Source organism: Nyctereutes procyonoides, unplaced genomic scaffold (assembly GCF_905146905.1).
Source record: "Nyctereutes procyonoides isolate TBG_1078 unplaced genomic scaffold, NYPRO_anot_genome, whole genome shotgun sequence".
Lineage (NCBI taxonomy): Eukaryota > Metazoa > Chordata > Mammalia > Carnivora > Canidae > Nyctereutes > Nyctereutes procyonoides.
In genome coordinates, this window is record NW_026575142.1 from 55477799 (window position 1) to 55492883 (window position 15085).

Consider the following 15085-nt stretch of genomic DNA (forward strand, 5'->3'; position numbering starts at 1 on the left):
AACCACAGAACAGCAGCTTCATTTCCTTTCTTCGCAGAGTTTAAATACTATATGTTGGCAAATTGAATTTAAACAAACCAAAAACAAAAAAAAAAAGTAAAAAAGTAAAAAAATAAAGAGTAAAAAAGCTTAAAAAAATAAAGCCCACTTTCACTTATCTACATCCTCTGATTCACTGGTGATGGGGTTTGTTTCAGCTAAAAAGCCAGCATATGCTTTTTCTAAAATGAAAAAAGAAAAAGATAAAGAAAGGGTCCGTGGAGGAGCAACAGGTGTCTTTTGGGACTTCTTCCAAGGTGCCATCGGTTTCATCACAGCAACAAAATACCACCGGAGGGTGGGAGTCCCCAGATTCCCAAATACAAGAAGACAGAGATTGTCTCAAAAAGTAACTGGAGAGAAAAGCAAACTAAAATTAGAACTATAGGCATAGATCTTGGAAAAAAAAATCTACCATGTTGTCAATACAAAGATGCTAATACGGAGATGATGAAGATGTTGGGGGAAAATGATGTGTCTTCTTAGCCTCAGACATTCACCATCTATTGACCTATTTGCTATCCCAAGCCTATAGTATAAGAATTAGGTCTCTTGTCTACATGTCACTCTCTTAACACTAAAGATAATAACAGTCAAGATCCGGGAGGTAGGAGTCCTGTAGTGTTCCTGACAAAGGACTCGGGTACATGTTATAGTTCGACATTAGTCCCTTGTGGTTTATCTATTGATTCATAATTGAGAGTGCATACCCTAATTATGTGAGGTGCTTCTTAAATATCTTAGTCCCGTGTCCCATGCACACCCAGGGATTCTGATGTGTACTTCTGATGGAGAATGCTATTAGTCATCAGATTTCATGTAGTCAATGTTTTATACCCATTCAAGGTGTAATACTTGACCTAATGCATCTCTATTCCCAAGCCCACAAGATGTTATATAATTGCCTCACAAGTAATTCCTAGCAAAACAGACACAAATTCAGGTGTTTGAGAAGTTACTACATAAATACAGAATATACACAAAACAAATCCCTTTTAGTAAATTAAAGCCTTTGAGAAGTCAAGACAGATGACATATTGAGCATCTATGTGGTATACTTGCCTCTAAAACTACAAAGGTGGCGAAGGACCAGTTTCTCCTCTCCAGGACTTCACATTCTCGTGAAAAGACAAACACAGCTAGTAATACCAAAAGACTATGATTCTAAAGAACTCTACATGCTTTATTTGTATGAGTTTAATTTCATAATCATAATAGTATTATTTGGGGTTTGGGGTGAGTACAATAATTCTTACTTAACCGAAGAACAAAGATGAGATGAGTTGCCTAAGTCACTTAGTCTTTCTGAGTCTTTGGTTTATTATCTCTAAAATGAAGTTAAAATGCCTAACAGGTTTGAAGGGAGATGATATATATTAAAAGCCCTTTCAAAGAATACAGAGTGTCTCATGAATGTTATTTATGGCTGTTAATATGTGAAAAGTCAGAAAATCCAATATACCATGATTGGTCACTTAGTGGGTACAAAACACCATACCTAATAGGGTCAGTACTTCAGAAGCTTAAAGGCATAACAAGACAGAGATAAGGGGATGATACTCCAGGCCACCTCCAGATGCATTCCTAATGCTAACAAGCCTCATGATAAGCACCTAAGTCAGACAATAGGTTACTAGCAAGGTATCTGGTCAGTCGGAACTGCTTTTAGAATAGATACCTAGCCTGATTTCAGATGTTTTCCCCACACAACAATTTTGTTTCAATAAACCAAAGGGGGAACCAAAGGTAGGCACTATTACTGTGGAATGTATAGTGCCCCTATGAAGGCCATTAATCACTGGAAGACTTTATATTCTAGCTTCCTAGGTAACCACTATAGCTCTGAAAAATGAATGAGGAAAAGACAATGTTGGAAATCAATAGCTCTTGAGCCTGTTCATATGTTCCTAGACTGGAAGCTCCCAGAGAGCAAGCCAATGCACTATTTCTATCCCCATCCCCTGCATTTAACAATGGGCTTGGAAGAATGCAACTAAGAAAATATTTTGAATTACATGAAATGAACTTCCTTTAATATTTAAGAATCAGGAGACTCAGAGAGGGAAAATGATTTATCCAAGGTTACATATTAGAGTGGGGTTAGGAACAATGTCCAATGCCTATTCTATTATGTTTTTTACTGCATTATATTTTACTTATCCTGCCACAATGGCCTCAGAGTTTTGGAATTCTTTTTTTAACCACAAAATAGCTTTTTTTAAAATCACTTTCCAGCTCTGCTAAACTAGTTACTACATATACCTTTCTTTTCTCTCTTGCAGAGTGGACCACCCTGGTTTCAGAGAAATGACTGTTCTATGCCTTATATATTGGTTCATGCCCCTGGTTCGACTCTAATGATTGGTGTGAAACCCAGAACCAAGTTGAATCTTCACTGGGAATACATGTACAGTTCTCTACAGAGAAAGCAGGTCAGGTTACTGCCTTCTATGTTCTGGAATCAAATGTTCTGGAATCAAACTGATGTTTCTGGTAGCCAAGCATCTTTCACTTTTTCCAATTTACCATCTCCTGCATGTGTGAACGTGGCATGGTAAACTAAGTAAGGCCATTCAATTCAACATATGTAACCTGAGCCCCTGCTATGATAAACAAGAATGTTTTATTTGAAGCAGGCAGCTGGGTAGCTGCAGAATGTTAGAGGTTCAGATAATGCCCAGAGGAAGGTTAATCTATTAGTGGAGACATGAGAGGGAGATCTTTAAGATTGGAGATTGCATCTTATCCGTTCTTTCAGTCTCAGAAGTAAGTAGATTGAGAACATACCAGGTGCTCAATAAATATTCATTTAAATAAGGAACACAAAAATTGCAGTGCTGATTATAGGAAATGCTTTATGTGGGGGACAAAAAAGTACTGAGGTCATATACGGTATGCCAACAAAATACTAATTAGATGTGAGTGAGGTCAGAGAAGATTTTATGAAGCAAGGGGCACATAAAACGACTCTCAAAAGAATAGAACAGGGACATATGACCATGGGAAGAGGCTAAGACTATATTCACTCTAAGATGCATCTTGACTTAAGCAGTCTAACATCACGTTAGGTTAATACCAGGACATTGTCAGAAGCTCAGATTGAATCTACAGAATAGGTGTTTAAAGATAATCAGGGGTTGAAGATAAATAGCTTGAGAAATAGCAGAGAGGGCATTTAAAAGTGAGTCCATTTTTCTGATCTAACGATGAATCAAGCAATTTCTTTTGCATCTCATCTCCGTTCTTTCCAAAAGCAACCAAAGACCTCTAACCTGATTACATATCCAGGAGCTTCTGTATTGATTAGAGGATATCACATCCGCTATACTGAGGTGGCAGTCTTAGATGTTAGTTCTCTAAGACGTAAACCAGTGCTTCTTAAACTTTAGTGTGCATGCAAATGACCAGCAGATTTTCCTGAAATGCATATTTGATTCAGTAAGTCTACAGTAGGCCTGCAGTCCTGCATTCCTAACAAATTCCCAGAAATGTTAATGCTGTTTGTCGATGGACCACAACTTGAGTAGCAAGGGCCTAGGGGTTAAGTCGGGCTTTCTATTACTGTCACCTGGGGAGCTTTGTAAAAACACCTACACCCAGGTCCCACTCCAGAACCAATTAAATCGGAATGTCCAGAGGGGTGCCCTAAGTATCTTTATGCTTTGAATGTTCCACAGGTGTTTCTAATATGCCAGCCTGAGGTTGAGAACCTAGGTAGACAAAGAGAAGATGCGGTGCAGGTAGAAAAGGAGAAAAAGTAGAAGAGAGGGAAGGACAAAGAACAACCTCTTTCCTAACTCTAAATCAATGCTTCTCAAACTGTAATGTGCAGGTACATTACCTGGGAATGTTGTTAAAACTCAGATTCAATAAGCCTGGAGTAAAGATCCAGATTTTGCAGTTCTAAAAAAACTAGTCTTCAAATCACATTTCGGTTATCAAGAATCTAAGTGGGGATCCCTGGGTGGCGCAGTGGTTTGGCGCCTGCCTTTGGCCCAGGGCGCGATCCTGGAGACCCGGGATCGAATCCCACGTCGGGCTCCCGGTGCATGGAGCCTGCTTCTCCCTCTGCCTGTGTCTCTGCCTCTCTCTCTCTCTCTCTCTCTCTCTCTCTCTCTGTGACTATCATAAAAAAAAAAGAATCTAAGTGAATGATTCCCAAACATTGCTGCACCTGGTATCCTCAAAAAAAAAAAAAAAAATTCCTGTGCCTCTCTCACACCTCAACATTCTGATGTCACTGCCATGGGTTTTAGCCAGGCATGAGGATGTTTAAAAAGCCTGCCAGATGAATCTAATGTACAGCAAAGTTTGTGAACCAATGTTAGGCACAAATTCTGTCAAAGCTAGTCAGACTGCACAGCAATCCTATCTCAGAGGTGATATTAATTATCATGGTGCATCGAAATCACTGAAATTAGATCATGATTGATTGCTAGGTCAATTGATTTATTTTCCTCTCCTCCTTACCCTAGATGATAGGAAGTGATAGAAAGCAATAAGTAAGGGAGAAAAAAAAGAAAAAAAAACAAAAAAACCTTATTTGTAAATAACTGACATTCTGCTAGAGACTCTGGTCAAGTGTTCTAAGAAAGGTTTTCAAATGCTGGAGGTAATGTGAAGGTTGTCAAATGCTGGCCACAAGATTCCAGGTTAACTGGGCCATCAGATTCTTTTCTGAAATAGAGAACTCTTGAACCTTCAACTGAATCATGCAAGAACACTCTTTGAATCTATGTTAAAGGAGTTTCCGGTAGAAAAAAAAATTGTACTTACATTTGAGAATGTCTTCCTAGAATTAGATTTAAATCTGCTCGGGGAAGAAGTTTGCACATGACAGCATAAAGTATGAAAGATGCTCCGATTAGAATAAGATACGGATACACTCCTCTTAATATACTTTTTTTTCTACTATAATAAAAATTTCAAGTTAGCTACCATTTTTAGCTGTGCCATTGCATCAACTTAGAAAGTGAGGCCAATATGTAAGTAATTAGCCATTCTTAACATGATCACTACCTGGGTAATTCAGTTTTATAAAGGAAGTCTAAGAACTAAATGCACAAGGACTTTCAGTGTGTCTTTTACCTGAGGTGATTATGCTGTGCTATCGCTGCAAAGTGACCACAATATTGGCTTGGGACAAAATTCTTCATTGCCTTTGGGTCGGTGCTGTGAATCACGCCCGAATCACTGCGCTCTGGATTGGCATAGAACTTCTGGCCTGATTATTCTCAGATACAGTCCTGAGATTCTTTCTTGACTCCAAATTCCCAAGACTGGCAGTACTTAATAGCTACAATGCTACTGTTATCAATCTGAGATATAAACCACCTGGAACTTTGAGCGACATGTAGCATATTTTGCCGGCAAAGAAGGGAAACAAAAAATTATCGCTAAGAGACACATCCTCTTTATATCATGGACCAAGAATTAGTGTATAAATTGGAGGCAAAAGTGTTACTAAGAACCCTTGCCAAATAACCAAGTTTAATAGCCAAATAGCAGGTGTCATCTAAGTACAAAAAAAAAAACTGCTTTAGAGTAAAATGATACTCTCTGTTGTTAACTTACATGCCAGAAATACTTAATCAACTAGAATATTACAGACCTCTATGAGTTAAAACTGGCTTCTCATTCAAAAACGGATTACACAATAGAGTTAATTTATGCCTCGTGTGCATAGGGACGTGGATTCTCTCATGTATGTACATCATTGTCGATCATAGAAATGCCCATCTGCAAATCGTAAGGATAATTTGTCTACTTTGAAAATTGCCAACCAGTCCAAATCCAGGTTAATTCAGTTCTTTTCATACTGTAAATGCTCATCTAGGTTCAAATACTTATGTCTTCCAATTAAATACTTAAAATACTTTACTGACCACATACCTGCTATCATCTGACACTCCATTTTTACTGATCAGCTCAGAAATAGGTAACCCACCACCACTCCCTGATCCTGAGCACATTACCACGATGACTGACATTCCCGGTTTAAAAATAAAACCTGGTTTCAAATATAGCTTCTCGAGTTCTGGGTAATGAATATAGTTTCATAAAAGTTGACATCATTTATTCTGATTTCACCAGAATTAAATACATCCAGTATTCCTACTGGATATCTGACCACATCACTCAAGGTTCTCGAAACCTGGTGGGTGTTTGAAGGGGGAGGAGGAGGAAGAGGGGGAGGAGGAGGAGGAGGAGGAGGAGGAGGAGGAGGAGGAGAAGGAAGAAACCTGCATAGATGGAGTTAAACCCAAAGGATATCCAACCTAACAGTTGTAATAATCATTTTGTTTATGTGTGTTAAATATGTCATCACAAGTTGATTTCTACAGCTCATTTACCAGTTCGTATGTGTATAGTATGCAGATTTGCTTATGAGGAGAATATTAATATATACATGTCCAGAACTAGTAAATGCATCATGCTTGGGAGCCTAGCAGTACTCTGATACACTGTTCTCCTTAGAGGTCAGTTCTAACGCACACTGTTTCAAATAGACCCAATTTCTCTGCTGATATATATTCAAAATGCAGTAGGATGTGGTCATACACGCCCAGAAATACCATCTTTATGGGGTGGGGGTGGAGAAATCCAAACATTTTTTTATAGCAATGCATTCATTATTGGATATCGGATACAAACATGCCTGTCAGCAAGCCTAAAGCAAATGAAATATCTGTATTTGAGCCCATCCATTCTCCAGAAAAGAAACTGCTTTACCAACACATCTCTCCTCCCCCACCATCTAAAGACTCTCCCCCCACCCACCCACCAAAAAGAAGAAGAAGAAAAAAAAAACTCATCACACTTCACTACGCAACTGATGGAGTATTAAACACTGCCTTCCAAGCTGTGGGAGTTAAAAAGAAGTCGCCTTCCTGCCACACTCCCCTGGTGCTGCAACGGACATAGCATCTCCTCCTATCGACCTAGTATGATGCTCGCTCCCCGAGCACTGCAGTCCCCTCGCTGAGGACTGCCCTGGCCACACGCACATGCAGCGGGAAGTCCCCCGATGGGGACAACCACATACCTTTGCTCTCCATTTCGGTCCCTTTCGAGTGCTGGAAGTTCAATGGAAGTTGGCCGGAAGACGTGGGCCCGCTTCAGATCCCCAAATCTGGGAAGCCAATCTGATGATTTCGCCCGTACTTCCTTCCTTCCCCTCAGGCTTCCTGAAAGATGGGATTTCTTAAACCTTGAAGCTGCAATCAGCCACCAAAGGACACTTAGCAGCAGCAGCAGCAGCAGCAGATTGCCTCTACAGGGGCTAGGTTGCGACGCGCATCTGGTATTGAAATGCATGCACGGCGCCCGCTCACAATTTTTTTTTTTTTTTTTTTTTTTTTTTTTTTTTTTTTTTTTACCTGAGTCTGGAAGCTGCGAGCAGGAGCTGTCCTCCGAGCGTGGTGCTGCAGGTGTAGTGACAGATCATCCCACTTCGCTCCCTGGATGTACAGCAGATTTGCATGGGCGCTGGCACGCATGCGCAGGGCCTCCCCCCGCCCCTCCTCGCCGCCTCCTGCTCCCCCGCCCCCCTCGCCTCTTCTCCCCAATACGGTCCTCAGTTACCCCAGCTGAGGAGCTGTAGCATTCGGTCACAGGGAAGCGCTGCTAAAAATAAACGCCGGACCGGATTTTCCTTTGCAAACTAGCAAATGGATTGGATTGGGATTGTGCATCAGTCCCCTAGGACCTTCCAGGATGGGGCTACTAAGGAAGCCTCGGGGGAGGCGAGGAGGGTCTCTGAGCTGGGTAGGGCTTTATTCGGAAGCAGGAGGGAGAGAAGAGGAGGAGGTTTACGAATCCTAGTCAGTGATCACGATTTGGGGTTCTCTTCCGAGTCGCTGCAGTAACTTTCCAGGTGTATCCTTCCCCTTCCTCTCCCCGCTGCCCCTGACTTTTTATGTCTCTTTGCATTCCCTGTTTTGTTTTGTTTTGTTTTGTTTGGGGGATGAGGTGGGAGTCGTCCTGGAGCTGCTAAAGGTTAATGTCCTCCTCCGGCTTCTTTGCCACTCAGACTCACAGTTTGCTCTCTCCCCTGAGATCTCTTTGGCCTCCACCTCAAAACCGTTCCATGAACAGGCTCCAGCGCTTCTAAAGTTCTCCCAACAAAGCCACCGAGCACATTGGGAGGTGTTCTTTGCAGCTTCTTTTCAAGAACCTGCCAAGAAGCAAAGTCCCCAAAGGTGGGGAGTCACCTTATTGACAACATGTACTTAAAAACTGTGTACTTAATCATTTTTATGTAAGTGTAGAGGAGGAGTGTTTCTCTTGTATGAAGTTCTAGAGAAGGTTGCAAGGCCAAGAATGCCTTGAAGTAGTACTTTCCTATCAGAATATTTTTTGAAGCCCACCCTGTATTTCGTTTATCTACAGAATGTTTAGTAGGGAAAAAAAAGTGTGTGCTTATCATCTTTTATTTTCCGGTAATCCAAATTCTCCTGAGAGAAGACTCTCTCCTTGAGAATACGTCTTATTCTCAGGCTGAAAAACAGATCTAGAACACTCTATTATCTGGAACGGTTAAGGAGAGAGACGTGCAGATTAAACAGATACTCCAGATTAACACAAAGATCCCTCCACAGTAGACTTCTAATCCCCATTTTCAAAACATTGAAATATACAATAAAATATATACTTCCAACAGGAAACCTGAGGCCGACTATAATTCAGCCTTCTGGTGATTCAGAAAGCATCCTGGGATTTTCCAATGCCTTAAGGCCATGATTACAAATATTAATCATGAGGGTGCAGCCAGACATAGATATTTATTAGTGGAGGGCTCCTGGGGAACTGCGGTGGCTCAGCAAAGCCTGCCTCCATTCAGCACTGGGGAGTTAAAACACTCAATTATGGGACTGCAGAGGCCACAACCTAAGGTGTGCTAACGTTTAGGCTCTCCTATGGCATATCCAATAAGTGCAAAAAAAATCACAAAACTCGGGGTTTCTTTAAAAGTTGATAGGTTTAGGAAACAGAATAAGGGTGAGAGTAGAGTTAGTTGTTCCTTAAGAACAATCCCCTATTTCACTGGGATAAAAATTTCCGTTCCTAACGCTGCACCCATTGTATGATCTTTCCCTCTCTAAGGTTTCAGGAAAGAAGATACCTTTAGAACCATCTCTGCACACCCTTACTATCTGCCATTTTACAAATAGGGAGGCAGGTTGACTTGCTAAGAGTCACACAGTGGAGCAGATCCAGGCTCAGAACGCAAGAGTCCTGCCTAGTTAGCCATCCACCCCAGGATGACTTCTTAGATAGCGACTTCCCCCATTACCTATAGTGAATGGAAACCGGTAGAATCTTCTAGTTCATGAATTTTCATTCTTTTTAGTCATAGTCTTTAAAACCAGATGCTTTATTAAATGGCAAATAAATAAAATGTACTGCAAAATCTGTGGTCTGACATTCAAGACCTTTTTACTGTCTGAATCCAAACTACCTTTCAAGTCTTCTCCAACCCGAACTCCTAGACAATACTTGCTGTTACCCTAAGCAAACCTCAAGATTTCCCTTTTCTGCACCATTACTTACATAGTCATCCTTATAATAACTTCACCTCCTTACACCAATAACACAAATGCCCACATACGCAAATCCTATATTTTCCTCAAAATTCAACTAAACCTCCATCTCACTCCTACAGTCTTCCCTGAATCTTTCAATCTGAAAGTGTTCTCTATTAGAAACAACAGTGTTGTTCTATCTTAGATCACTTGTTATTTTTTATTTTGTATGATAAGTGTTTACATGCATATCTCATTCCTTTTCCCTATCTGTACTAAAAAATAGGCTCCTGATTCATTTTGGTAGTATATAGTGTCTTAAATGTAGGAAATACTAATAAATGTTTGATAAACTAGTAATACGTAGTGTACATGTTTTTGTGTATCTGACATTGACTATGGGCACCATGATAACAAATCACGATGATAATAATATTGAGCTAACATTACTAAAAGCTGCTTATGTGCCAGACACTATTATAAGGATTCCAAGCGTTTTAAGCAATTTTATCTTTGTAAAATTCTATGAGGTTAGTACTATTATTATCTGTATTTTAAAGATGAGCAGCCAGAGGCACAGAGAGGTTAAGGTGTGAATAAAACATGATCTCTGCCCTACAGAACCATAGAGCTTATTAAAGGTAATAGGAACATAAATGATTTTAAAAGATATGGCAAGGTATGAGGCAGAGATTATCACAGGTATAGTGGGAGCACAGAAGATGTTGGGCAACTAGCCAGCCCATAAGTTTTAAGAATAAAAGGTTATAAGGCTTCAAATACTTCACCCTTTAAAAAAAAATAAAGAAAGGAAAGGGTCTAGCCCCTCTCCCCAATATACACATAAAGTGGGATTTAAGGGCAGAAGTGCTTCCTGAAAGTGTTAATAAGAAATTATTTGACCTAGTTACAATGAAATTGCTTCATGATGAACTTGGAAGAGGGGAAATACACGAGTAGCTTGGTAATTTGCTATTTAAAAATGTCAAGAATTGGGTGAGACTAGATCCCTAATATTGGGGTACCCCATTTCACCATCAAAAACTGTCCCACTTTGGACAATAATACAGCCATATTACTTATACTACACAATTGAATGAGAGTAGCACCACCAAATTGACATTCCAGCCTAATTCTGGTTAACCCATGTAATTGATTGGCTATGTATGCATATACAGATTCTCTAGCTTTGGTTCTTATTAGAATATACAGGAACAATATGAATGGTTGGGTTAATTTACAATAATGTATTACATTACAATTAACGACTTAAAGAGCATCGCTAATATTATCAGATCAATTATCAGTTCACCTAGATTTTCCCCCATATTTCACTAGGTTCCTCCAGAGTGCCGAACAAATTTAGAGAAACTTGAGACCTTTTTTGTGCTCCATTGTTTCCTATTGTTCATCTTTTCTAATTCATTATCTTTTATAAAAAAAAATAACAGCTCACCATTTAGAACTCTTTTTGGTTGACAATACTAAAGTCAACTCACCATTACAAATGAGTAATCACTGTAAAATGGCCACAGTCTCTACTGAGGGTATCAGTTCCAGACTGCCAACAGAATGTAAGCTCCACAAGGTCAAAGGCTATGTCCATTTGTTTTGGGGTTTTTTTTTAAAAAAAGATTTTATTTATTTACTCATGAGAGATACAGAGAGAGAGAGACAGAGACATAGGCAGAGGGATAAGCAGGCTCCATGCAGGAAGCCTGATGTGGGACTCGATCCCAGGACTCCAGGATCACGCCCTGAGTCAAAAGCAGACGCTCAACTACCCAGGCATCCCGGCTATGTCCATGGTATCTCCAGCAACTGGAACAGCATGTAGAACTTAGAGCTGATTTAATACCTGATGAGTAAATGAATGAGTTGGATGAAATAATGCTTTCTCCATGGCCACAAAGCCAGTTCACTTGGCAAATAAAAAGCATCAATCAGCAGTCCTGATGTTATAAACAGGATCAAAAGTGACCAGCTGAGGCAGCAAGATTAGTACAAGACAGTTAACAAATGTGCTCCGTGTTTACTCTTGGGCAAAGACCATAAATAATTGGGTCTAGGTTCAAGTACCTCTTAAGCAGGCTAATAGGAGGGCCATGCCTTCACAAGGAGCCCTGGAAGCTAGAAGAAATTAGTTATAAAAGAGGGAGGAATAAAATAGATGATAGAAATTGCAAAGGACAAAAAAGTGATGAGACAACATGGCAAAGCCACTTGAGAATAATGATGCTGTGAAGATTAGATAGCATCCCTCAGAGGGTAGACCTATCTTGATTACCTACTATGTGTCAGTTTTTCATTCTCTTTCTTGGGTGAAGGTGAAATAACAGTCTTCCCAAGAAGAAAATGGCAGTGACAAAGTTTCAATAATTCTGATTGCAGGTATGTAATGGAAGGAAGGAACAATCTACAAAAGATAAGAAATGACAGAAGAGAATGCAGGTCATCTGGGTGTATTTTGCCTAGGAATCACCCATCCCCATGCTTTAACGGTAATTTCTCTGGAGACTATTAAGAGTCTAAAGAGACCTGCAGAGTGGTGAGGCAGAGTAATGATGCATGGGTAAGGCATCTGGAAGCCAACTGACAAACATTTTTGACATTTCTTGTTAAGGACTTTGTCCATTTGACAATATTAGAGATTTATACACAAGCTATCAACTGACAATTTCAAAGCCCATCTGTTACACTGGCATAATGCCCACTTAAAATGGGGTGTGCCAACCTCATTAATGTTTAGGTCCCAAGTACACACAGGTTGAAATGATTAGTCCAAACAGAATATTGGGAAGCATTTTTCAACTGATTGCCTTTTTTCATTCTGGGGATAAGAAATCATACAGCAAATGACATGCAAAAGTAACTTCTTAAATCTTGTTGGAAGCATTATGAAGACTAACCTAATCCTTGAGTTCTGGTGATAAGAGTAGACAAAATGCACACCAACATTTGATCTAAAGATGCACCATAAAGGGCACCTAGAGCGATGAAGTCAGTTAAGCCTCTGACTCTCGTTTTCAGCTCAGGTCATGACTTCAGGGTCACGGTCTCAGAGTCATGAGATCAAGCCTCACATTGGGCTCCATATTCAGCACAGAGTCTACTTAAGATTCTCTCTTCTTCTGCCCTCCCCTGCCATGCTCTTTCTCCCTCTCTCTCTCTCTTTCTCTCTCAAATAAATAAATAAATCTTTTTAAAAAAGACGCAGTATAAAAATGCTGCCTCGGAGCAATGTAATCATTTGCAACAAAGTCATTTCTTCCCCCTGTATCTTCCCCCAAATTCCAAATACATGAATGCTCAATATTTTTTCTGATAAAAATAGTACATGCATAAGTAGTCCCAAAAAACTCAACCAATATCACCAAAGTCTACCATTAATTCATTAAACAAATATTTATTAAGAACCCACTCTATGCCGGGTACTAACCTAGGTATTAGGGTATATCAATAGTCTGTTTGTATCATAGTATTTACATTGTAGTTTTACAACTATAAATCATATAGTCCAAACATTTGTTGTATAAAAATGATAAGTAAGTTAAGGTCCACAGTGCAAGAAAACTTTTTCCAGGTAAAGTGCCAAGCTACAAACAAAATTAGAAGTTAAATCTGCTGGTGCCCCATTTCATTATAGCTTTCTCCATAATGGTATGCACATGTGTGTGCATCTTTTGGTCAGAGAACTTGTCCTATTTGTATTAATCTGCAAACTATTATTTCAGAATTCTATTCATTTCACTTGGTAAACACAACCAAAAGATCTTGGTGAACAGCTAGAAAATGCTAACTATACTAAATGTGTTCCCAGCAATAAACAACCTCCATACTGTGTTCTACGACGCCAGATAGATGTGGCACAGTGTATCATTTGTGTGATGACTAACAACAAATATTTCTTTCATTACTAGTGTTCTTACTTGGTGAAAATCTTTCTGGTTTATGTTTATATTCAAATCCCAATTCACTTAGCAGCTGTGGCTACCCAAGCAAAGTAAAATGCAGAAGTAAAGCAATTAGCCATGATACTAGTGCCAAAAAACTTGCTATTAAAAAGGGAGGAAAAGATTAATGAGTAATTTCAGCCAACTGAAATTAAATAACAGCAAAAGAATACAATAGCACAATGGATCACACAGGTGTATTAGCCCAAGGGCATTATTAACAGGAATTTAGAGGTTCATGACCAATGGCTGATAATACTGACACTCTACAATTTACCGAAGAAATTAATAAGAAAGGAGAATGACAAATGGATTTTTATATTTCCCATCTTCAAAAACATTTTCCAGAATTTTACATTTGTTTTACCTTTTTAAATCACTTTATCCCACTGAGATGATTCTACTGAATTAGACGTTAAGGAAGCAAAGACAAGAGTTATAGCTAGAAGTGGACCCAACCTAGTACTACTCTGCACAGGGGGTCTCTTGTCTACTGATTTCCAGGCCCTGAGATTGTAAGACATTGATACTGCTGTTCCCAGGCCCTCTCTTAGTTACTTAAAGTCTGTCTTAATTTTTTTTTTTAGTCTGTCTTAATTTAAAATATCCATTGCTTTTCATTTGATTTTAAAAGTACGCCTATATGTTATGACTGGCAAACCTTTCAATCAGTCTACCCAATCCCTTCCAGATTCATTGAATAAACACTTTTCCCTTCTCTCTAAAGAACTGCAAGGTATACATAATTAATAATTAATAGCCATTATAAGAAAGATATTGGGAAGGGTTGAGACTTAATCCTGGTTTCTTCCTCTATAAAAGAAAACGCTGGAACGACACAATCTGTAAGGCTCCTTCCAACCCTTACACTGGGAGTCTCTGTATGAGGACCACAGCATCACTTCCCATTAGAAAGCATGCTAAGCCTTGACTATCTCACAGGATATCACATTCCTTTTAGCATCAGTGTCAGAGCTCAAAGGATCACTGGGGTTCCTCTAGCCCAATTCTTTCAGTGTATAAATGAGAAACTGATCCCCAGAGAGATGAAGACTCAGAATTGAACTTGGAATTGCTCGAATACAAAGTCAGTCCTTTGAATCATTTATCTCACTGCCATCTGATATTCCCTATGTTATGAAATATGAAGTACTTGAGTACAAAACAGAATAAATGGGAGTGAAGAAAGAGTAATACCTAGGCCTCATTGATACCATTCAACCACCAAATGAGGAGTTACAAATCCCATCTAGTCTTCTTCCCCACTCAGCAGGGAGCCTGCTTCTCCCTCTCTCTCTGTCAAATAAATAAAATCCTTAAAAAAAAAAAGTCTCCCTCTACCTAGCTCACTGCCCCTTTCTCCCCTCTATCTTTTCACTTGTTTCTCTCTTTTTCACCCTCTACATCATACCAGCAACTGAAGTTAGCAGATGATGCAAGGCTGTAATAAATAAAAAAGGACAAACTCTATTTCAAAGAGTTATGCATTTGAATGGAACCCTTGGTCTCACTCTTTTTCAACCCAGGAAACTTACTTATTCTTCAAATTCCAGATAAAACTCATCCTGA

General features: G+C 39.5%; 1 protein-coding gene across 1 annotated transcript in view; it reads right to left on the reverse strand.

The window, feature by feature from the left end:
• FGF12 (fibroblast growth factor 12) overlaps nt 1–7500 on the reverse strand; it is a 544450-nt gene extending 536950 nt beyond the window's left edge. The window contains exons 1-2 of the mRNA XM_055308562.1: nt 7419–7500; nt 7085–7226 (exon numbers count right to left, since the gene is read on the reverse strand). Of these exons, the coding sequence (XP_055164537.1) occupies nt 7085–7097 (13 nt within the window). The 5' untranslated portion in view covers nt 7098–7226; nt 7419–7500. The remainder of the gene's footprint in view (nt 1–7084; nt 7227–7418) is intronic.
• Nucleotides 7501–15085: the final 7585 nt, after the last annotated feature.